This window comes from Anser cygnoides, chromosome 30 (genome assembly GCF_040182565.1).
Source record: "Anser cygnoides isolate HZ-2024a breed goose chromosome 30, Taihu_goose_T2T_genome, whole genome shotgun sequence".
Classification (NCBI taxonomy): Eukaryota; Metazoa; Chordata; class Aves; order Anseriformes; family Anatidae; genus Anser; species Anser cygnoides.
Window position 1 is genome coordinate 3,900,729 of NC_089902.1, and position 23,338 is coordinate 3,924,066.

At 50.8% G+C, this 23,338-nt stretch overlaps 1 protein-coding gene across 1 annotated transcript; it reads right to left on the minus strand.

The window, feature by feature from the left end:
- Nucleotides 1-13,182: 13,182 nt before the first annotated feature.
- Nucleotides 13,183-14,112, minus strand: LOC136787738 (olfactory receptor 14C36-like). The gene has a single exon (XM_066985056.1). The coding sequence runs from the start codon at nt 14,110-14,112 to the stop codon at nt 13,183-13,185; it is 930 nt and encodes a 309-aa protein (XP_066841157.1).
- Between the last annotated feature and the right edge of the window lie 9,226 nt (nt 14,113-23,338).

The following is a 23,338-nucleotide window of genomic DNA, read 5'->3' on the forward strand; positions in this document are numbered from 1 at the left end:
TCCCACACTCCCTGCCACTCCTCACTCTCCTGTCTCCATGCACACCTCTGGATGGCATGCTTAAGTAGTTGCTTAAACATAAACAAAAGATGGAACACGTGCAGGAAATGTAACAATAGGAACATGCTGGTTTGACCATCCCAAGGATATTCAAAGCTTTGAAGAGCTATTGTAATTAGCGGGGAGGAGAAGGGGGAGGTGAAGGAGAAAGGGAGAGTGAAGAAGTGGGGAAAGGCCTCCCCCACTGTCCATACCAGTTCCACCCCCCACCTCCTGCCCCACCCCACATAGATTTACTCCCTGAGGAGAAAAGGCAAAAAGTGTAAAAGAGTGTAATTATTAAGAGTTGCTAAGTGATGAAGAGATGGTTCCGTAGGTACAGAGGTGGCAATACTTTTATCCTATCCTAAGTCAGAGTTATCCAATACAGCAAAAGATTAACCTTAAACCTGTCCCCAGAATTGATGAACAGCATGACATGGAAGGCGGACAGTTAGCAATGTGCTATACAACACATTTCTGAAAACAAGCACAACAGACCCCAGATCAAAAAGGTCGACATTGTGTTCAGCAACTGCTAAACTGATCTAATGCTTAAAACAACTTACTTTTAAAACGCTCTGGTCAGATCTGTCATCTCAGCCTTTGTGCTCCACACTAGGCACCAAGAAAACTTGCTGTGGTTTGACCCGGCAGGCAGCTCAGCACTACAAAGCTATTCATCCACTGGGATGGAGGAGAGAACTGGGAGGAAAGGAAAAAAGAAAAAAAAAAATTATGGGTTGATATAAAAGCAGATTAATAGGACACAAAGGAAATAATAATAACAATAATAACAACAACAACAACATATTAATAATAGAATATATTATTATGATTATTACTATAGACACAAATAGGCTAAGGAGATGATCTTTTTGTGTGCATATCAAAAGACAGAAAAGACAGGTGGTGGTGATTAATTGGAAAGTGTTGGACCGGAGCATGACAGACATGGTATGGAATAAGCGGTGAATATTGTCCTAGTTTTTGCTGCAAAAGACTTAATTTTTCTTCCTAGTAGCTGGTATGGCGCTGTGTTTCATATTTACAGAATTACAGAACAGTTTGGGTATGAATGGACCTTATAGATCACATCATTCCAACTCACCTGCCCTGGGCAGAGACACCTTCCACTAGACCAGGTTGCTGAAGGCTCCATCCAACCTGGCCTTGAACGCCTCCAGGGATGGGGCATCCACAACTTCTCTGGGCAGCCTGTTCCTCTCACCCTTTGAGTAAAGAACTTCTTTCTAATGTCTAATCTGAATCTACCCTCTTTCAGTTTAAACCATTACCCCTAGTCCTATCGCTGCTCTCTTTGATGAAGAGTCCCTCCCCAGCTTTCCTGGAGGCCCCTTTAGGTACTGGAAGGCCGCTGTAAGGTCTCCCCAGCGCCTTCTCTTCTCCAGGCTGAACAACCCCAACTCCCTCAGCCTGTCTTCATAGGAGAGGTGCTCCAGCCCCTTGATCATCCTCGTGGCCCTCCTCTGGATTCATTCAAATAGATCCGGGTGCTTCTCATGCTGGGGGCCCCACAGCTAAACACAATACCTGACGTGTGGCCTCACCATGGCCGAGTAGAGAGGCACAATCATTTCCCTGTTCCTGCTGACCACACCATACCTGGTACAAGCCCGGATGCTGTTGGCCTGCTTGGCCACCTGAGCACCCTGCTGGCTCATATTCAGCTGACTATCCACCAATATCCCCAGATCCTTTTCCCCTGGGCAGCTGTCCAGACACCCTTCTCCCAGAATTATTCTGGGCTGTTGTGCCCCAAGTACAGGACCCGGCACTTGGCCTTGTTGAACTTCATACAGTTGACCTCAGCCCATGGGTGCAGCCTATCCAGATCCCTCTGCAGAGCCCTCCTACCCTTGAGTCGATCTGCACTTGCATCTAACTTGGTGTCGTCTGCAAACTTACTGAGGGTGCACTCGATCCCTTCATCCAGATCACTGATGAAATTATTGAAAAAGAAGATACAGCCAATTTTTAACCCAAGAAAGCATACATCCCTCATGGCCTTGAGCAGCCAGTTTCCCCAGGAGAATGCTGGGGGAAGCAGTTTCAAAAGCCTTACTGAGGTCTGGGTAGACCACATCCACAGCCTTTCTCTTCTCCACTGAGCACATCACCTTGTCTTAGAAGGAGATCAGATTTGTCAAGCAGGACCTGGCTTTGGTAAACTCATGCTGACTGGGCCTGGTCACCTGGTGGTCCTGGAAGTGTTATGTGGTGGTACTCAAGATAATCGTCTCCATGAGCTTCCCCAGCACCGAGATCAGACTGACAGGCCTGTAGTTCCCCAGATCCTCCTTCTGCCCCTTCTTGTAGGTGGCCGTCACATTGGCTAGTCACCAGTCAACTGGGACCTTGCCTGATAGCCAGGACTGCTGATAAATGATGGAAAGCGGCCTGGTGAGCACTTCTGCCAGCTCCCTCAGTACCAACACGTGGATCCCATCTGGCCCCATAGACTTGCGTACATCTAAGTGGAGTAGCAGGTCTCAGAACCTTTCCTCACGGATTATGAGGGCTTCATGCCACTCGCTGTCCCTATGTACCAGCTCAGGAGTCTGAGTACCAGGGGAACAACTGTTCTTGCTGCTGGAGACTGAGGCAAAGGAAGCAATAAAAACCTCAGCATTTTCCTCATCACCTTTACCTATGTTTCCCCCCACAACCAATGGAGGATGAAGATTCTCATTACTCCTCCTTTTATTTTTTTTATTTTATGAATTAAAAAAATAATAATTATTATTTTTTTATAATAATTTTAATAATAATTATTATTTTTTTAATTATCCTTAATAGATAGGTTGGGCTCCAGTTGGTTTTTTGACCTTCTAATTTTGTCCCTGCACAGCCTCACAACATTTAGAATGCGGTTCCAAACAAAATGACAGCATACATGAGAAGGAAGCAGAGAAAAGGTAGAATCCAGTGGAATTCAATCCCCTATAATTCCGTGATAGTATGCTGCAGTTTTATTCCACTAAATCCTGTGTTGTCCAAATTATCCTGCAATTGTTGATGAAGTTATCTTGTAATAGACAGCATAACCAGGGTGAGCCATCTGCCTGCAGATATTAACAGCTGAGAGAATGGAGCATCAGCGTGGAGGAACAACGAAAAAATGAAGGATTTCTCCTGCAGAAACCTCTTGACATTTGCAAGGAGAAGAGCCCAGTCCTGCACCACAGGAAGAGGAACCCCACACATCAGGGCAGACTGGGACCCTGCTGAGTGAGCAGTGCCCAGGAGGAGGAGGGCCTGGGCACCACGAGGGATGCCATACGAGCAGTGGTGCTGCTCACCAGGAACCAGGCCAGCTTCCTACAGAGCTGCCTTACGAGGAGCATGGCCACCAAGAAGATCTGAGGTATCAGACTCAGCTCAGATCTGGTGTGACACCGCACAGATAAGAGTCTACAGCCAGCAGGGAAAGAAGTACAGGTCTGGGAGTCCATAGGACAGCCTTGTGTGGAGAGGAGCAAGGGCTGTGGCAAGGCTGAGAATCCCAACAGGACCCAGGGCTTTGTGTCCATGGCTCTGGTTGTTGTCTCTGCCACTGAGGCCTAGGAGGAGACAGCTTATCGGTAAAGCACCAGGGCCTCATTGCCTCCTTGCCCCCACCCATGAACCAGGCAGGGCTTGTACCATTCTCCTGCACTTGCCCATGCACATCCCCATCTCCTCCTGCCCCACAAAGAGCCCTGAGCAGTGTGAAGGGAAAGGATCTCCCTTCCCAGGGGCTGGGGGTCAAGGCCTGGCCCTTGTGCTTGATGACACACATCCAGTTTTCCTACACATCAGAGCCACCTTCACACTGCCTTTGTCTCCTTGTCCTCACTGCCTCCAATGCTCTGCTCTAACGAGCTCCAAGGGAGGCTGTGTCAGTGCTGGCCCTCAGGGGGACACTGCAGGAAACTTGCCTCTGACTTGGACTTGTTGAGAGATGTCTTCAATTGTCTCTCAGTGCCTGAGGTTCGTGGGCTCCTCAGCAGAGCCTCCCGAGGGGGGATTCCAATGCCTTGGGGTGGGCGTCTGGTGCTGAGCTGGGCCGGGCTCGTGGGACAGAGAGAGCTCGTGGCAAGAGGGCCCTGGTGCAGAGAGACAGCTCTGCCCAGGAGCAGCTCCTGTGCACAGCGCAGCAGGGCTGGGGGCTCTGACCGCAGGCACCCAGGCAGAAAGGGATTCCAGGCAGCCTGCAGGGTGTGAGCAGAGGAGCGCTCAGTGCTGGAGAAACATTCACAGCCCTGCCAATGGTTAGTCTCTGGCTGCAGGACAGTGCAGGGGAGGTTCCTGGAAGGGGCTCCTGCGTCCGGGACATCTCTGCCTGGCCAGGAGCTGCCAGGATGTCTCTCGTGGCTTGTGCAGTGTGAAGGAGAAATTGCTGCAGGGCAGCCTTGGGCAGAGAAAGGGCAGGGCAGGGGCTGCCTGCAAAGAGAAGGCACTTTCTGCAGTCTCTGTCTGTTTTTCCTGCTCTGATTCTGGGGCAGGCTGTGTGTTGAGTGGTTGGATTTGCACAGGTGACTGAGCTTCCCCTGCATTGAACTGAGACCTAAGCAGGTTACTGACGAACCTCAGAATATCCCCTCCCTTCTCTCTACTTACAGACTGCACCAGGGTTTATCTGTGCTGTTCTTTAGGACCTACAGACAAGGAGATGTAATTTTTTAGCACAGCCTCTGAGTGCAGCCATGCCACACCTGAGTGCTGCAAGCAGCCAGCAGCTGCGCACTAGGGGATGGACAGAGCAGCCCTCCTGGATGTGACCTCTGGCTGAGGTGTGCCGCCACAGCAACAACATTTACCACCGCAGTCGAGCAGAGGTGGCGCACTGGGGGCTGATGGGCAGAGGTGGCTGCTCAGTACAGGACACTGAGCAAGCACAAAGCAGGGCTACAACCAGGGAGAGACACAAAGGTAACCCTGAAAGAAAGACAATGTGAAAGCTTTAATGAGAAAAGAAACGAGTATTGCTCAGGGAAAATTCCCCTAACAGTCAGTATTTTTTCTTCTTTGCAGTGCCTTTGATGAAGGGCAGCAAATGCCCAACAGCAGCTCTGTGAGCGAGTTCCTCCTGCTGGCATTCGCAGACACGCGGGAGCTGCAGCTCCTGCACTTCGGGCTCTTCCTGGGCATCTACCTGGCTGCCCTCCTGGGCAACGGCCTCATCCTCACTGCCGTAGCCTGCGACCACCGCCTCCACACCCCCATGTACTTCTTCCTCCTCAACCTCGCCCTCCTCGACCTGGGCTGCATCTCCACCACTCTGCCCAAAGCCATGGCCAATGCCCTCTGGGACACCAGGGCCATCTCCTATCAAGGATGTGCTGCTCAGGTCTTTTTCTTTCTCTTCTTTATAGCAGCAGAATATTCTGTTCTTACTCTCATGTCCTACGACCGCTACGTTGCCATCTGCAAGCCCCTGCACTACGGGAGCCTCGTGGGCAGCAGAGCTTGTGCCCAGATGGCAGCAGCTGCCTGGGGCAGTGGCTTTCTCAATGCTGTCCTGCACACAGCTAATACATTTTCCCTGCCCCTCTGCCAAGGTAATGATCTTGATCAGTACTTCTGTGAGCTTCCTCAAATCCTCAAGCTCTCCTGCTCAGTGTCATTTCTCAGGGAGGTTGGGCTTATTGTAGTTACTGTGTGTTTAGCATTTGGTTGCTTTGTTTTCATTGTGCTGTCCTATGCGCAGATTTTCAGGGCCGTCCTGAAGATCCCTCTAAGCAGGGCCGGCACAAAGCCTTTTCCACGTGCCTCCCTCACCTGGCCGTGGTCTCCCTATTTATCAGTACTGGCATATTTGCCTACCTGAAGCCCCCCTCCATCTCCTCCCCATCCCTGGACCTGGTGGTGGCAGTTCTGTACTCGGTGGTTCCTGCTGCCATGAACCCCGTCATCTACAGCATGAGAAACAAGGAGCTCAAGGATGCATTGAGGAAACTCTTTGGATATATTTCTTCATCATTAATAATCGGCGCAAAGTCCTAACAGGACACTATTTTTTTTTCTTTTTTCTTAATATGTTGGAACAGTCTTACTTCACTTTTATACTATTTTCTGAACCTTGTGATTTTCATTCAGTAATGATCTACTTACTATCCTATGTGTTTATCATTGTATTTTAGTTTTGAACCAAGTATCTCATGCACTTATGGAAGTGGGCTTCCCATTTAGCTAAAGACAAAAAAGAGTCGAGCAGAAATTCATTGGTCTCAGCTTCCATCCCTTCCCATCTTTTCTGGAGGTGGGGGAGCAGCCCCAGCACGCAGGAGGGGCTCAGGGCCCAGAGCCCAGCTGCCACAGGGAGGAGCAGCCCCGCTGGCCCTCGCGGCTGCCCCTCACTGCCCGCTGGGCTCTGCCTCTCTGCTGCCTTCGGGTCGGGGCTGCTGCTTCCCTGGAGCCATGGCCATGGCCAGCAGCAGGACGTGGCTTTTTCACTGCTGCTCTCTTTTTGGTTCCACATTGTGCTTCTTGTGCTCTTGTATCTGTGTTAGTCTTGAGGTCTCATGTACCTTGGTGACAGTCCTGTTGTCTCTGCAGTGACATCCCTGTGGCTGCAGGCAGCAGCAGGCACTGTGCAGCCCTGGCTCACAGCTGGCCTCCCTGCTAGCACCACAGTAACACGAGAGGCTGCTCAGGGCAAACCCAGAAGCCTGGGCACCTCTTCCAAATGTGCTATCAGGAATAGAGCCAAGGGGTTGCTCCCTGCTCTTCTTTTTCCTGGGCTTCTTCATGGAGCGAAGGACACTGGCTGAAAGTCCCAGGGCGGTCTCTGAAGGAACAAAGTGATGGACCAAGCGCTCAGTTTGTGGTGGCACTTCCCCAAGCAGACAACAACTGGTCTTGGACTTCTCAGCACGGGACTGTGCCTCCCGCAGTGGGGCTGATGGCCGATGCCAGCCTGGAGAGGAATCTGGAGCTGCCAGGAGATGTCAGGGGATCTCCAGGGACAAGGAGCTCAGTGGGTAGTGAATAGAAAACTTCATAAAATGAGTGACCATCCAAAGAACAGTCTGGTAAAGGAAAAGTCAAATCTGAGGGGACCATGTGCTAAGGGGGATGCACAAACCTCCTCCAGTGAGATGCCACTACTGCAGGGGAAGAGGGGAAGGTTGGAGAGCCACGTGGGACCTGCGGGCAAGAGCAGTGTGTGCAAAGCATTTGGGGATATTTGCAGGGGCAGCGTGAGCCTGGGAGACAGCAGTGAATGGAGCCTGCAGAGCGTGAGCCTGTCCCATGTGGACTGACCAGAGCTCAAGTGCTCAGTCTGCTGTGAGCAGGCAGAGGAGAGCTCTGCAGCCCCAGGGCACGCAGCAGCCCCAGCAAAGGAGTCTGGTGAGCGATTCCTTGCAGCCCTGGGGCAACGGCAGTGACCCCATGAGCTGGGTCTGCCTCCCAGCCTGCCCAACACGGCCCTGCAGAGTGCCCCCGTGCCCCGGGCACCACAGCTCCCTCACTCTGCAGAGCAGCACCGCCAGCTGGGGCTGGGGCTGGAGCTGGGGCTGGGAGGGCGCTTCCCCTGAGTGTCTTCTAGGCCAGCTTCAGGCACATGGATGGCTTCTGGATGTGAGCGTGTTCTTTGCTGTGTGCAAGAAGCTGAGAGACCGCCAACAGGCACGGGATTGGAACATTGCCTGCAAGGTCCCTCCTACCCTAGCACCTCCCAGGACCGGCACGGAACTGGCTCCTGTGTGTCAGAGAGGCTGGGAGCCCAGCAGCAGTGCCACGGGCTTGAAGGGTTACAACCAGATCACTTCTACCCGGGCAGATTCTGAGCCAAAAAGGGGGTGTTTTGTAGGTGTGGTATTATGAGGTAAGTGCTGCCTCAGAAATTCCTAATCTTTTCCTAAGTCAATGTCTCTAAAGTGGGTTGTGAGTTGAGCTCTTTCTGAAGCAGCTGACAGGTCCCCCCTTGACTCCTGGCTGGGATCTGTGCCTTTAGGCTCACATCTGCTGGTCTCCATGATAGGCCAGCAGATGCATCTGCTTTGCACACAGTTTGAGATCCTCTGTTCCTAAGTACCTGGTAGGCCCCATAGAGGAAGAGGTCTTGAATAGGTGTTGACATGTTAGAGGTATTCACTTTTGCCTGAACTCATCCTTCAGGGCTGCTTTTGTGGAGGTGCAGAGCTGCTGGGCACATTGTGCAGGGTGCTCCTACAGCCATTGTGTCCTTCTCCATGCTGGCTTGGGAGCTGCTTCTTTCCCAGGAGCAGAGTAGCCAACCGAGGTGAGACAGATACTCTGAGTTCATGAAAGCCATCAGAAAGCTGCCCCTAAGAAGATGACTGATATGGGGAAGTCAGGACAAGGCTGACCAGGAGAGATGTAAGATCTGGGGGAGGGAAGAGGAACTTGGGCAGCAGAAGCTAATGATTGTGGAGAGGTAAGAATGCTCAGGTAATGTTGATCCCACCATAAAGCTGACTTAAAGCAGTCATGTGAGGCCCTTACCTTATTTTAACCTGTAACATTAATACCTAAATCTAAATGCCACTCCACACCCTGACAGGAATCCACTGCTCTAAGTTTTGACCACAATATCCCTTGAGCCAAAATTAGTCCATAACACCTTTCCCTTATCTTTACTCTCCTGCGCACCCTGATCCATGCCATTAACAAAAGTATTAAAATGCTCTAATAAACTCTAGTATTCTTGCAGACCTAAACAAAACGCTAAACAAATGAGCTTGCACATACCCTAACCACAGATCTGACACCCCAAGCACAACACCAAACCCTCCCACTAATCATTTGCTTAAGCTCTCACCCAGAAAGGTTCGCAGTAGTCCCTAATGCCGTACATGAACAACTAACATCCAAACCCTGTCCTCCTGTGCATTAACCTCCCCACCTTCAACCCCTCTCCTAACATTTAACTTTAGGTTCTTTTTCCCTTGGGGCAAGGCAGGAACCGTGAGGATGTCGTGCAGTCACATTGCATTCAGAGATGAGTGTGAGGGGCCATGGATCTGATCAGCTTGTGGGCCACAAGGAGGAGATGGGTGGGAATGTTCTGCTGAGCTCAGCTCTACCTCAGGATCTCCTGCCCCAGCAGGAGGAATGTGACTGGGGCAGTGACTGGGAGGTCACTTCTGTCTCTGCAGCTGATAGGGCAGCAGCAGGAACGTGTCACGCAAATGGACTGTGAGGTCCCTTGTGTCTGGAGGTGGCAGGTCAGCCTTGGCTTCTCCCTGGGATGTGCACTTTGGGGCTGACATCTGCCAGTGGCCCTGCTAGGCCAGCAGAAGGCCCCTGCTTGGCATGCTGCCTGTGGGATCCCCTCTGCCTCCATCCCCAGGAGGACCCAGACAGAAAGAAGGCCCGCACAGGGCTTGTCCTGTCCCTTCTGCTTGAGGCCAGGACTGGACAGCAGGAGGCACAAGGCTTGGCTGTGTCTAGCCAAGAAGCTGCAAGGCCAGCAGCAGGCCCAGGCCTTGGGAGATGCTGGTGAGGTGACTTCTGTCTGCTTGGCTGACAGGCCGCAAGGAGCCTGATGGGTTGGGATGCCTGCTTCAGGAGTGGTTTCCACCCTGATGGAGCTTTCCTTGGTAGGAGAAAAGAGCAGGAGACAAAAACTGCCACAAAGTGCACCTTGGAATGTTGGCATGGGACATGAGGAGGAAGAAATGTCCCTCAAAGGGCAGTGCTGTAGTGACAGAGGTCACCCAAAGAGTGTCTGATCACACCATGACTTTAAGTTTTAAGGTACAGCTGATTAAGTTTGACGAGACATGGGTGAGATGATGGAAATGCCGGGATGAGAGCAAGGTGGTGGACAGAGATGGGTGTCTTCAGACTTCAAGGAAATAGGATAAAGTGTGGGACAGCATAGGAAAGCCTGCAGAGGAGAAGGCAGAGGGTGCTGGCAAGAATGGAAGGCCCCAACAGCCCTGACGTTTCTGTCCCTTTGGCTAGAGCTTCTGAGGAGACGAGACAGAGTCATTGCAATGGGGCCTCTTTGCTTCCTTGATACCCTGTGCAGGGGTGGGGAGGTGTCCTAATGAAGTTCTTCTCGTGGCATCACACTGCCCACCACATCATACAGACCCCAAGAAGAGCCCTGAGCCAGACGGGGGGGTGCAGGATCTCCCCTCCCAGTGGCTGGGGTCAGGCCTTGGCCCTTCTGCTTCACCAAAACCAACCAAGACTTTTCTCAGCACAGCGCTTTGCCTGTCTGCAATCATGGCCTCCAATTATGTGCCCTAACAAGTCCCTGGGGAAGCTTTGTTAGGAACAGCCCTCAGTGGGGCCCATTAATACTCCAAGTCACTTCAACTTTTCCTTCTGACTTTACTTTCTCAAGCAGTTGCATCATTCTCCTCTCAGTACCTGAGTTTCATAGACTCAGCACCAAAATACACCATGGAACTCATTAAAACACAGAACCTCCTAAGCAGCCATATCTCTCCCACAGTTTTCTTCACGTCTTTAAGACTTGTAGAGCTAATTGGAGAACTTTCATGGTGTAGTTAAGGAGGATTATTTCAAAGAGCAACTAATAGAAATCTTTCCTCATTTTAAAGGCTGAATTTTGTACCATTTCAGTTTAGAGCATCATTCTCCTATAGACACTGTTCTAGGGTTTCTCCTTTGGAGCCCTGCTTAGGGTAGGAAAAGCAGGGTTTTTCCTATTTAAAAACAAAGAATAGGAAACGATGCTGCAGTTTTCAAACCAAAAAAAAAAATAAAGTTCAAGTTCCTCATTTTGTTGCCTCCAGTGAAGTTTACCTTCCCAAAAGGATGACTGTACATGATGTATTTTACACTGATTAATGGGAAATTTTTAATAGTAGTGTTAATATTAATCCATATCATACTAATTCAATGATAAATGATGAGTTTCTTGCTAAGGAAACCATTAAACAGACTGCTGAGAGATGGGCGAGCTGGAACTCACTGAAACTCAAAGCAGCAACTGGGTTGGTGAGAGCGGTCTGAATGATCAAAGAGTAAGGGGAGGGCAAAGCAGGAGACCCATGGGAAGTGCATAGGTCCAGACAGGCAGCTGGAAAGGGGACATTCTGCAGGGTCTGTGTAATCAAGTCAGGTTTTGTACCTGTAAAATGAGGGAGTACACCATTATAGACAAAGGGATGACAATGCAAGTACGGGTGAACACCAGGATTTCTTCTCCAGTGCTGAATATAGATCATGGAAATTAGCATTTCCTCATGATAGAAATTCCACTTCACGTGAGACTTTTTACGGAAGGGATTGAATCATTTGAGGTAATGAGTAGTCGCTTTATTAGTTAAGTACTAAAAAAATTACTGGGTATTCAGGCAGAGCTTTGCTGTCTGACCATAAGCATAACCAGGGAAAACCTCCTGATGCCCCGTTGTGTTTGAGGCACTTCCCTGGACCAGCAGATGTCAGAAAAGACCTGCAGGAGACCGGAGCCCCTTGGGAAAATCAGGTGGAGCCAGGTGGAGTTCCCAGGGCACCTCCACTGCCAGCAGTGGTCTTTGTCCCTGTAACTGCAGCCCAGCCCAGCACAGGAAACCCCTTCAAAGACAACACCTTAGTTCAGTGGGTTCCTGGGATTGACCTAGATTTGAAATGGCCTTTGGGAACCTGAGATATTTCCCTTATTCCTACTAGACACATGAATATCCATTTACGTTCCTGGGTCATCTCTACCAAATTCAGGCTGAAAAACTCCAGTATAGCGTGCTTCAAATGGCTGAGGCAGAACCCATCAGCTTGCCCCACTTTGGGGAATCATCCCCTTCCAACTAGGGATATGAAAGTGAAAAGTGTGAAAGGACCCGTCAGGTCAATGCGCAGAGTAAGGGAAAGTCACACATATTGTGCTGGAGTGTCAGAAGGCAAAAAGCACTGCATTGTGCCTCAGAGTAACTAAGGAGACCTAACCCAGTTCATCTGTGAGATAAAGCAGAGTGAAGGACGTTGAGTTGTGTCCTGACATAAAGAAGGATGTACATCACTGGTGAAGGAGCTGTCTTATTGTGCCATCACCAATGCAAATTACACAAGAACTACCTCAAATAAAAGTAAGCTGTCCCACCCTGGCCCTGTCACACCACGGGGCAGCGGAGGGACCTTTTTCAGTTTCAGCCTCTTTTTCAGAGAGGCTTTGCCCTCTCCCTGTGCACCACGGCGCAGAGCCTGGCCCTGGACGCTCCGTGAGCGCCGTGCAGGTCGTGGCAGGCTGCGGTGAGGGGACGAATGCCCTGGGCCCCCTTCCTGCTCTGCCCAGGCCAGCAAGGGCCCCGAGCGGCCTCGTGTCCCCTGCCCCTGCAGCTCTGGGCTCCCTTCCCCAGCCCTGGCTCTGCAGCACCAAGCCCTGCTGGGAGCCCTCCCCTGCATGCTGCCACCGCTCCCTGACGCTGCTGGTGCCCTCTGCCGGGCACTGCCCAGCCCAGCCCAGCCCCTGCCCACCTCTCCCCACCCCCCTGCCCTTGCCTGGTCACCCAGTCTTGGCCCTTTCCTACTGTTCACTGAAGGACTCTGAGGCCTTTGTTCTGTGGCCTCGCTGTGTGTCCTGGCATTGCAGAGCTCCCATCAGCCCGTGCATCCTTTGGCTTGGCTTTACTGTGAAGACCCACTCGCTGCCCACCCAACACAAGGCACACGGCATCCCAGGAGAACCCTTAGGGTATCCTGGTGGCTCCCCATACCTCCCTGATGCCGCCAGCCCTATCACATTGCAATCCCAGGAAGCTGCTTCTTGACCAGTCAGGGCCTCCAGGGGCACTGGGCATCCACCAGTGACAACTCAGTCCAGCCCTGACTCCCTCATCCCCCACCCCATGCCCTCCTGCCCCTGTGTCCAGGTGGCACCCAAGCACAAGAGTGAGGCCTTGAGCCTGGCATTCCCTGAGCGCCTTCTGCACTCCACTTTGGGAAGAAGAGCCCTGAGCACCGAGCAACTTCACTTTTATTAACAAGATGCCACAACAAAGGCCAGGTGTCATTTAGGAATAAACACATTCAGAGAAAGCCTCTGGGTCACACAGAGGGTTGGTCATCTGGAAAAGAGGAATGAAAGCAAATATTTATCTGCAAACAGAATTTTAAAGAATACGTACCTAAAGGTCAAGAATTGCCTGAGATTAACTTGAGGACAACAAGAAAAGGGAGATAGCCAATTTATTGCTAAGTAAATATTACCACTAGAATCATTTTCTTCAGAGTGGCTTTCAGGTCCTGGTTCCTCATGCTGTAGATGAGGGGGTTCACTGCTGGAGGTACTACAACATATAAAACTGCCAGTAGCAGGTCCAAGGATGGTGAGGAGATGGAGGGGGGCTTCAGGTAGGCAAACACGGCAGTGCTGACAAAGAGGGAGACCACGGCCAGGTGAGGGAGGCACGTGGAAAAGGCTTTGTGCCGGCCCTGCTCAGAGGGCATCCTCAGCACGGCCCTGAGGATCTGCACATAGGACAGCACAATGAAGACAAAACAACCAAATCCTAAAGAAACACTAAACACAAGTGCCCCAACTTCCCTGAGGTAGACATCTGAGCAGGAGAGCTTGAGGATCTGGGGGATTTCACAGAAGAACTGGTCCACAGCATTGCCTTGGCAGAGGGGCAGGGAAAATGCAGTGGCCGTGTGCAGGACAGCATTGAGAAAGCCACTGCCCCATGCAGCTGCTGCCATCTGGGCACAAGCTCTGCTGCCCACGAGGCTCCCGTAGTGCAGGGGCTTGCAGATGGCAACGTAGCGGTCGTAGGCCATGATGGTGAGAACATAAAGTTCTGCTGATATGAAGAAGAGAAAGTAAAAGACCTGAGCAGCACATCCCTGATAGGAGATGGCCCTGGTGTCCCAGAGGGCATTGGCCATGGCTTTGGGCAGAGTGGTGGAGATGCAGCCCAGGTCGAGGAGGGCGAGGTTGAGGAGGAAGAAGTACATGGGGGTGTGGAGGCGGTGGTCGCAGGCTACGGCGGTGAGGATGAGGCCGTTGCCCAGGAGGGCAGCCAGGTAGATGCCCAGGAAGAGCCCGAAGTGCAGGAGCTGCAGCTCCCGTGTGTCTGCGAATGCCAGCAGGAGGAACTCAGTGATGGAGCTGCTGTTGGACATCTGCTAATTCTGGTCATCAGGTCCTGTACAAGGAGGACAAAGGCAGTGATAATGTACCACAGGCATATCAGAGGAAAACTCTTTCCATTTTCTCACTTAAAATCACCAAAAATTGCCCATTTCTAGGCAGATATTTTGAAGGTCCCTTTCATTGATTTTGCCTGAGAGTGTCTCTGGGAGCAGGGGACTCATCTGTGGGCAATGCAAGAATCAGTCCTGCACTACAGCCAGAGGTAGTAGCATGGTAGTAACATGGTAGTAACATGGTAGGAACATGGGGTAGTCTCAGATTCACTTTACTGCTGATATCAAAGAGATTTCCCCAGTTTTGCTCCTAGTTCACCCAACTGCAGAGCAGAGGTGTGGAGATTTAGTTATTTAATTATTTGTTTTGTATTTTTGGTTCTAGCTGCCCCACCACACCTGAGGAGTGATTCTAAGGCATAAGTCCTGGGTGTTCTGTTGCACTCCAAGTAAAACCTTGTGGATCCTCAGAGGCAAAGAGACTGTCCCTTTAGTGCAGAGTGTCCCACACAGACAACACCCAGTCTGTACATCAGTGCTGGTCTGAGCTGTGCTGGCATCTCTTTGAGCTGCAGGACAATATTCTTCAGAGGTTGTCCTGACAAGAACCTGGAAACTGTTGAATTCAGAAGAAGCCAGGCTCAAAGCGCCCATCTCCAGACCCATCACCCTGACCCCGTACTCCCCTTCCGCCAAACACCCCAAGGGCTCACTCCATGGGCATGTGAAACCCCCATCCCCAGGCAGCCTGGGAACAAGAGCAGCAGCAGCACGGCCAGGTGGAGAAGCCAGGAGGAATGGCAGCGTCTACTTCATATTGGAGAATAAGAGAGATCTATCCTGTCAGATGCTATCCACCATGAGATGTGTTGGCTTCAGAACAACTCTTTGGAAATCCCATTTACATGTTCCTGCTGCCAGAGACTCACGGTGCCAAGAGCCTGCAGATCTGTCCTGCCACACGCTGCCCTCTGTTGCTGCGCTCCTCACTGCCTCCAAGCCCTCTCTCCTTCTCTCCTCTCCCCGTGCCAGCTGCGGTCAGAGCCCCCAGCCCTGCTGCGCTGTGCACAGGAGCTGCTCCTGGGCAGAGCTGTCTCTCTGCAGCGCTGCCCACTTGCCACGAGCTCCCCTTGGGCCCAGGAGCCCGGCCCAGCTCAGCAGCACAGCACCCGACCATGGCATCGCTTGCTCTGTGCCATTGGGCTCCCTCGAGCTGTAACCAAGGCCTCAGGGCTGACAGCTCCCAAAGGCAGCAAGGTCTCTCCTGTGGTGTGGTGCTTGGAGCAGACTGAAGTCATCACCGACTGCTCCTCTCTGAACAGGGGAGAGGCTGGTTTTAGAAGTGTGATTTGTGCTATTAAAGCTATTTTCTTCCCTTTCTCAAATACTTCTTGAGATGTGTTGCCCCATGTGATGACGACATCAATGCACTGGAGGTGTTCAGGAACTTCCCTGTGTTGCAGGGCAGTCTGGATCAGCCCATTGCAAACGGTGGAGCTGTGTTTCTACCCCTGGCGCAGTCCATTCCAGGTGGACAGGACGCCCCTCCAACTGAAAGCAAAGTGTGGCCTTCACACTGCTGTCAAAGGGATGGAGAAAAATGCATTAACAATATAAATTGTGGCATAGCGCTTGGCTGCCTTTAACTCCAGTTCGTACTGAATGAAGTTCTAGCATGCCCAGCACAGCAGCACTCAGAGGTGGTGTGACTTCAGTCAGGCCACAGAAGTCCACCGTTCTCTTCCACTCACCATTAGAATTTTGCACTGTCCATATGGGGCTACTAAAGGGTGAGCAAGTGTTGCTGATCACTCCTTGGCTCTGCAGTCAATGAACCAGCTCATGCATGGGAATCAGGGAGTCTCTGTGAGTGCAATACTGCCTCAGGTGCGCTGTTGTGGTAGCGATTGGCAGCTGCTGCTCATTGGCCATCAGCACCTGCACAGCAGAAGGGTCCTGTGAGAGAGTGGGCAAGGTAGACAACTGTTTGATGTCCTCCATCTCCAGGGGAGTCATGCCCAAAGTCCATCCAGTAAACGTTTGGATCTTTGAAGTACCCCCTCCTGAAGTAGTCTATGTCAAGGTTGCACAGAGCCTCCAGGCCAGTCCCAATGGGTTGCTTTTGCCACTCTTTCCCAGTTAGACTCATTTCAGCCTCCAGTACAGTTAACTCTTGGGTTTGATGTGCCAGGCCAATACTCCTCAGAGTCCAATGCACCCGATTGTCCCCTTCCTCCCCCTGGATGGAGGCTGGGCCCCTCTAGTCCTGCTCATAGTATTCATTACTCTGTTTGGAGGACTGCCTGCTAGAAACTGGAGCAGCAATTTTCTCAGAAGAACCACTTTTTGTGAATGTTTTTCCTTGTGCTTCATGGAACCACAAAACCACATAGTATGCACCCACTACATCAACTTTCTTGAGCAAAGGGATGCTTACACCTGATAGCTGAGCTATTGGTTCATGCAGGTGGGGAGGAGGATGTATCCTCTTGTAGTTCTAGCATCTCGTGAGAAAGTTTCTCTCTAGACGAGATGCAGGCCCATAGGGAAGAAGAGAGACTTTTCTTGTAATGCTGTAGTTGGCTACATCCAACTACATCCGATTCATCCATGTGGGTTCCTCTTGGTCTTTCCAGGTCATAACTGCCTATGAGTTCGCATATGCTGATGGTGCGCTCTGTACAAACTTCTGCCACATGGGTTGTGTGCACTTGACTTCATCCGGATCTTTGGACAGCTGTTTGTTGTCTAGGTCACTATCAATCACCTTCAGCATGGCTAATTCCTTCAGGTACCGGATACCCCTCTCCATGTTGGTCCACTTTCCTGGTTGACATACAAGATCTTTCTTGAAGGGAGAACTTTCCGTGACGCCTGACAGGATTAAATTCCTTGTGCCCTTTTCCAATGGCTTTGTCAATCACTCCTTCTCTAGAGGGGGATCCCAGCTGCTTGGCTTCCCTGCCCTCTAATTCCAGGCTATTGGCCCTGTTCTCCCAGCACTGGAGCAGCCAGGTGACAATGTGCTCACCAAGATGATGGCTGAAATCTTTTCCCTTATCTCATAGCTTACCCTGGGAAAGGGATCACGTGGTTTCTGATGTTTAGGTGATTTCTTCTTCTTTGTCCTCCTGCTTCCATGGTGGCCCTTCTTTGGTGAAACCTGCCTTATCTTCTTCTTCCTCCTTTCTTGTCTGGGTAGGAGTTTCTTCACTTTCTAAAGAAAAACTGACTTCCACACCCATTGTTTTCTCTTGCATAAAGAGGCAACCAATAGTGGCACAGGCTGGTTCTCTGGCCCAGCCATGGGGCCCATTTCAGGGGCTGGAGTGGCTGCAGGGCCCATCACAGGAGTTGTTCTGGCTGCAGGGCCTTTCAGAGGAGTTGGAGTGGCTGCAGTGCATATCGCAGATTTTGGAGTGGCTCTAGGGCCTGTCACAGGGGTTGGTTTAAATTTAGGCCCATCTCAGGGGGTATGGTGCTTGAAGCAGACTGAAATCATCAGCGACTGCCCTTCTCTGTACACAGGAGAGATGAATTTTACAAGTGCGATTTGTGCTATTAGAGTGTGGTTGTCAAACATGTTGTCCTTTAATCTGGCAAGTAGCTCAGCACCACACAGCAGTTAGCTCACACCAAGCCCCCAAATGCTTATGTGTTGAGATAAGGGCAGTTTAACGGACTGAAAGGGAAGAGAAATAATAATAATAGTAGCTTTTATGATGATGATGATGATGACGATGATGATGATGATAATGATGATTATGATGATATTTATTATCTTTATTATTGTTATGTACAAAGCAAGCTATGCACAGCGCAAGTGCTCATTACTTACTTATGTCCATCCTGTCCCCAAATGGTAGAACATTGTGGTAACCACCTGCACCTGCTCTTCTTTGACCTTCAACAGTTCCACAAACGGAAGGCTCCTCCCAGAGACTGGGCAAGGTAGACAACTCTTTAATATCCTCTGTCTCCAAGGCAGCTGTCCCAAACCCCACCTGTAACCTTTTGGATCTTTGAAGTACCCCCTCGTGGGGAAGTCTGTGTCAAGGTTTCATAGATCAACATTCTTCTTCCTCCTTTCTTTTCTGGGTAGTAGTTCTTTTCCATTCTAAGGAGCCTGATTTTCACACCCATTGTTTTCTCCTGCATATAGAGGCAACGGATACTGGAACAGGTTGGTGCTGTGGCCTAGCAAGACCAGACCTGGGGGGTCTGGTCTAGTCCCCAGACTAGACCTGGGGCCTGTCCCAGGGGCTGGAGCGGCTGCAGGACATGTCAGAGGTGTTGGAGTAGCTGCAGGGCCTGTCACAGGGGTTGCAGTGGCACTGACTGAGGCTCAGTAAGCACAGACCAAGTCCCAGCACATTCCAGTGATTTGTGTCCCTTTGGAATTGCCAAGGTGATAACACCTCCTTTTCAAGCACTTCTACAGTTCTTAAGGATTCTGCACATGCTCAGGGGGGAAGTTCCAAAGCCCTGGAGGTGCCCACTGCTCTAGGTGCCTGCCCAGATCCTCCCACTTTCCCTGCCTCTCTTAACTATCCTGCCCTGGGGCAAGTCTCTGGAGGGCATTCTTAAATAGTTGTTTATCCTTAAACAGAAGTTGAAACACATTCAGGAGACATCACAATAGGAGCATCCCAAGGATATTCAAAGATTTGTAGAGCTAGTGTAATTAGCCTGGAGGAGAAGGGGGAGGTGAAGGGGAAAGGGGGACTGAATAAGTGGAGAAGTGTCCCTCCCTTTTCTCCCCCTAGATTGGCTCCCTAAAGCAAAAAGGTCAAGAGTGTAATTCTTAAGTTTCTGAGTGATGGTTCCTGAGGTACAGAGGTGATGGCAATGCTCAGTACGAATAGCACATTGTCACATGACCAGACATTTTATAGACTCATAAGCCAGTGTTACACGACATAGCAAAATAACTTTAAACCAGCCCCAGAAATGATAAACAGCACAATGGGAACACATGCAGTAAGTAATGTGCTATACAACACATTTCTGAAAGCAAGCACAACAAACCTGAGATCCAAAACGTCGACATTGTGATCAGCAACTACTAAACTGGTCTAGTGCTTATAACAATTTAATTTTAGCACTCTCTGGTAAGATCTGTCATTATCTCAACCCTTCGTGCCCCACTCTGCGTGCCAAAAAGACTGCTGTGGTTTAACGCGGCAGTTCGAGTACATGGAATTATTTGAACAGGTCCAGAGGAGGGCCACAGAGATGGTCAAGAGGCTGGAGCACGTCTGCTGTGAAGGCATGCTGAGCGAGCTGGTACTGCTCATCCTGGAGAAGACAAAGCACTGGAGAAACCTTAGAACAACCTTGCAGTACTTAAAGAAGACCTGCAGGAAAGCTGGGGAGACAGTCTTTGTCAGGGAGTGTAGTGATAGGACAAGGAGTAATGACCTTAAACTAAAAGAGGGTAGGTTTAAATGAGATATATGGAAGGAATTCTTTAGAATTCTTCAGAGGGATCTGGATAGGCTGGATTGCTGGGCTGAGGTGAATGGGATGAAGTTCAACAAGGCCAAGTGCAGGGTCCTGCAATTTGGCCACAATAACTCCATGCAACGCTATAGGCTTGGGGCAGAGTGACTAGAAGACTGTGAAAAGGAAAGGGACCTGGGAATGTTGATTGATGCTCGGCTGAACATGAGCCAGCCGTGTGCCCAGGTGGCCAAGAAGGCCAACGGCAACCTGGCTTGTATAAGAAACAGCGCGGCCAGCAGGAGCAGGGAGGTGATTGTCCCCCTGTACTCTGCTCTGGTGAGGCCGCACCTCGAGTACCGTGTTCGGTTTTGGGCCCCTCACTACAAGAAGGACATCGAGGCCCTGGAGTGTGTCCAGAGTAGGGCAACCAAACTGGTGAGGGGTCTGGAGCACAAGTCTTATGAAGAGTGGCTGGGATTGTTTAGTGTGGAGAAGAGGCTCAGGGGAGACTTTATTGCACTCTACAACTTCCTGAAGAGATGTTGTGGTGAGGCGGGGGTCAGCCTCGTCTCTCAGATAACTAACGATAGGACTCATGGAAATGGCCACAGGTTGCGCATGGGGAGATTTAGATTAGATGTCACGAAAGACTTCTTCTTTCAAAGCGTAGTCAGGCACTGGAATGGTCTGCCCAGGGAGGTGGTGGAGTCACCGCCTCTCGCAGTGTTCAAGAAGCACCAGGACAAGGTGCTACGGTATCTGATTTAGTAGCTTAGTGGGTAGTAGTAGTGATAGGATGGTTGGACTAAATGATCCCTTCCAACTTCGTGTTTCTATGATTTCTATGATTCTATGATAGGACAAGGGGAATGATTTTAAACTTGAAGAGGGTAGATTTAGAGTAGATAGTCAGATGAAATTCTTGACTTGGAGGTGAGGCACTGGCACTGGTGCTGTGGGTCCAGAGGTCACCCAGCGGGAGTCTGGATCAGCCCATGCCCTTGTGTTTGAAGGAACAGCTGGCGAGAGTGGAGAGGCATCAGTGAAATCCTGGCAATACCAGAGTGAGAGCCAGGTGGGGAAGAGAAGTGGCTGTCTGCAGCCTTCAGAGAGGTGTGGGACAGCACAGGAAAGCCTGCAGAGGAGAAGGCAGAGGGCTCTGACAAGAGCAGAAGGCTGCAGCAGCACTGACACCTTTGTCTCCGCAGCCATGGCTTATGAGGAGACGTGTTATACTTATGGCACTGGGACCATATATTTTCCTTTCAACCATGTGCAAACACTGGGAGGTGTCATACCATTGTCCTTCACATGATCTTATGGGCATCGTCCCCTACCCCACAGACCCCAGGAAGAGCCCTGAGTGAGACATGGGGGTGCAGGATCTGTCCTCCAGTGGCTGGGGTCAGGTCTTGGCCCTTCTGCTTCACCAAAACAAAACGAGATTTTCTCAGCACAGCGCTTTGCCTGTCTGTAATCACGGCCTCCAGTTAGCTGCCCTAACAAGTCCCTGGGGAGGCTTTGTTAGTAACAGACTAGAATAGCCAACAGAATGTATAGTGTACTCTAATACTACAGGATAGAGTAACCAACAGAGGTGAGACAGGTACTCTGAGATCATGAAAGGCATCAGATAGCTGATCCCAGTTAGATGACTGATATGGGGAGGTCAGGAGTAGCCTGGCAAGGAGATATGTGAGATTTGGGGGTGGGAAGAGGAAGGGAAGAGGAGCTTGGAAGCTTCCTTTCTAGAGGTTAGAGGGTTCATGTAATGTTGATGCTGTAACACTGACTTCAAACAGTCATCTGTGTCCCTTACACTATTTTCAACAGTAACAAAAATCCCTCAACATAAACATTAGTCCACCACCCTGACAGGAATCCACTACTCTAATGCAGAAGTCAAAGTATCACTTCTAGGAAAACTCAGCCCATAGCCCCTTTCCCTTACCTTTCCTTTCTTGCTCACCTTAATCACTGCCCTTAATATTAACATTGAAACGCTCTATTTAAACCCAGACTTTTTGAGAAACCTAAGCAAAACCCTTAACCATAGTGCATGCCCATACCCTAACCAGAGACCTGACTCCACAAGCAGAAATCCAAAAACACCCACTAAAACTTTGCTTAATCTCCAACCGAGAAAGTGAAAAACACGTACCGAGGGGGCTCTCTACGTCAGCTGCGTCTCCCCTAGGTCAGCTCTGCCTCAGGACCTCCTGCCCCAGCAGGAGGAATGTGACTGGGGCAGTGACTGGGAGGTCACTTCTGTCTCTGCAGCTGATAGGGCAGCAGCAGGAACGTGTCACGCAAAGGGACTGTGAGGTCCCTTGTGTCTGGAGGTGGCAGGTCACCCTTGGCTTCTCCCTGGGATGTGCACTTTGGGGCTGACATCTGCCAGTGGCCCTGCTAGGCCAGCAGAAGGCCCCTGCTTGGCATGCCGACTGCGGGATCCCCTCTGCCTCCATCCCCAGGAGGACCCAGACAGAAAGAAGGCCCGCACAGGGGTTGTGCTGTCCCTTCTGCTTGAGTCCAGGACTGGACAGCAGGAGGCACAAGGCTTGGCTGTGTCTAGCCAAGAAGCTGCAAGGCCAGCAGCAGGCCCAGGCCTTGGAAGATGCTGCTGAGGTGACTTCTGTGTGCTTGGCTGACAGGTTGCAAGGAGCCTGGTGAGTTGGGATGCCTGCTTCAGGAGTAGTTTCCACCCTGATGGAGCTTTCTTTGGTAGTAGGAAAGAGCAGGAGAGAAAAAAGTGCCACAGAATTCACTTTGGAATGTTGGCACTCACCATGAGGAGGAGGAAAAGTCCACGGGAACAAATGGTCTTGCTGCTAGAGCCTGAGGCAAAGAAGACATTAAGTGCCTCAGCCTTTACCTCATCTCTTGTCACCAGGTTTACCCCCACATCCATTAAAGGATGATGAGTCTTCTTAGTCCTCCTTTATTAAAGTGTTTATATAAACGGTTTTTATTGTCTTTGACAGTAATAGACAGATTGAGCTCTACCAGCGCTTTGGCCCTGCTAACTTTGACCTGCACAGTCCCATAACATTCCGGACACAGCTCCAGACAAACTGACAGCATGCATGAGAAGGAAGCACAGAGGAGGTGGAACCTGGCAGCCTTCCATCCCCTGCCCTTCTGTGACTCTGTGCTGCGATTCCATTCAGCTGGTTACTCCTGTGTTATCCAAACCTTCCTGCAGCTCCTCATGCCGCTGTCTTGTCAGAGAAAGCACAATCACACAAAGGTTGAACTGTCTGCCTGCAGATGTTAACAGCTGACAGAATGCAGCATCCATGTGGGAGAACCTTGAGAAACTGCAGGATGTTGCCTACGGAAACATCGTGGCATTTACAAGGAGAAGAGCCCAGTCCTGCACCAGAAGAACAATAACCCCACACATCAGGGCAGACTGGGACCCTGCTGAGTGAGCAGTGCCCAGGAGGAGGAGGGCCTGGGCACCACGAGGGATGCCATACGAGCAGTGGTGCTGCTCCCCAGGAACCAGGCCAGCTTCCTACAGAGCTGCCTTACGAGGAGCATGGCCACCAAGAAGATCTGAGGTATCAGACTCAGCTCAGATCCTGTGAGATACCACACGGACAAGGGTCTGCAGCCAGCAAGAAAACAGGTACAGGTCTGGAAGTCCCTAGGACAGCCTGTTGTGGAGAGCAGCAAGGGCTGTGACAAGGCTGAGAGTCCCAACAGGACCCAGGGCTTTGTGTCCATGGCTCTGGCTGTTGTCTCTGCCACT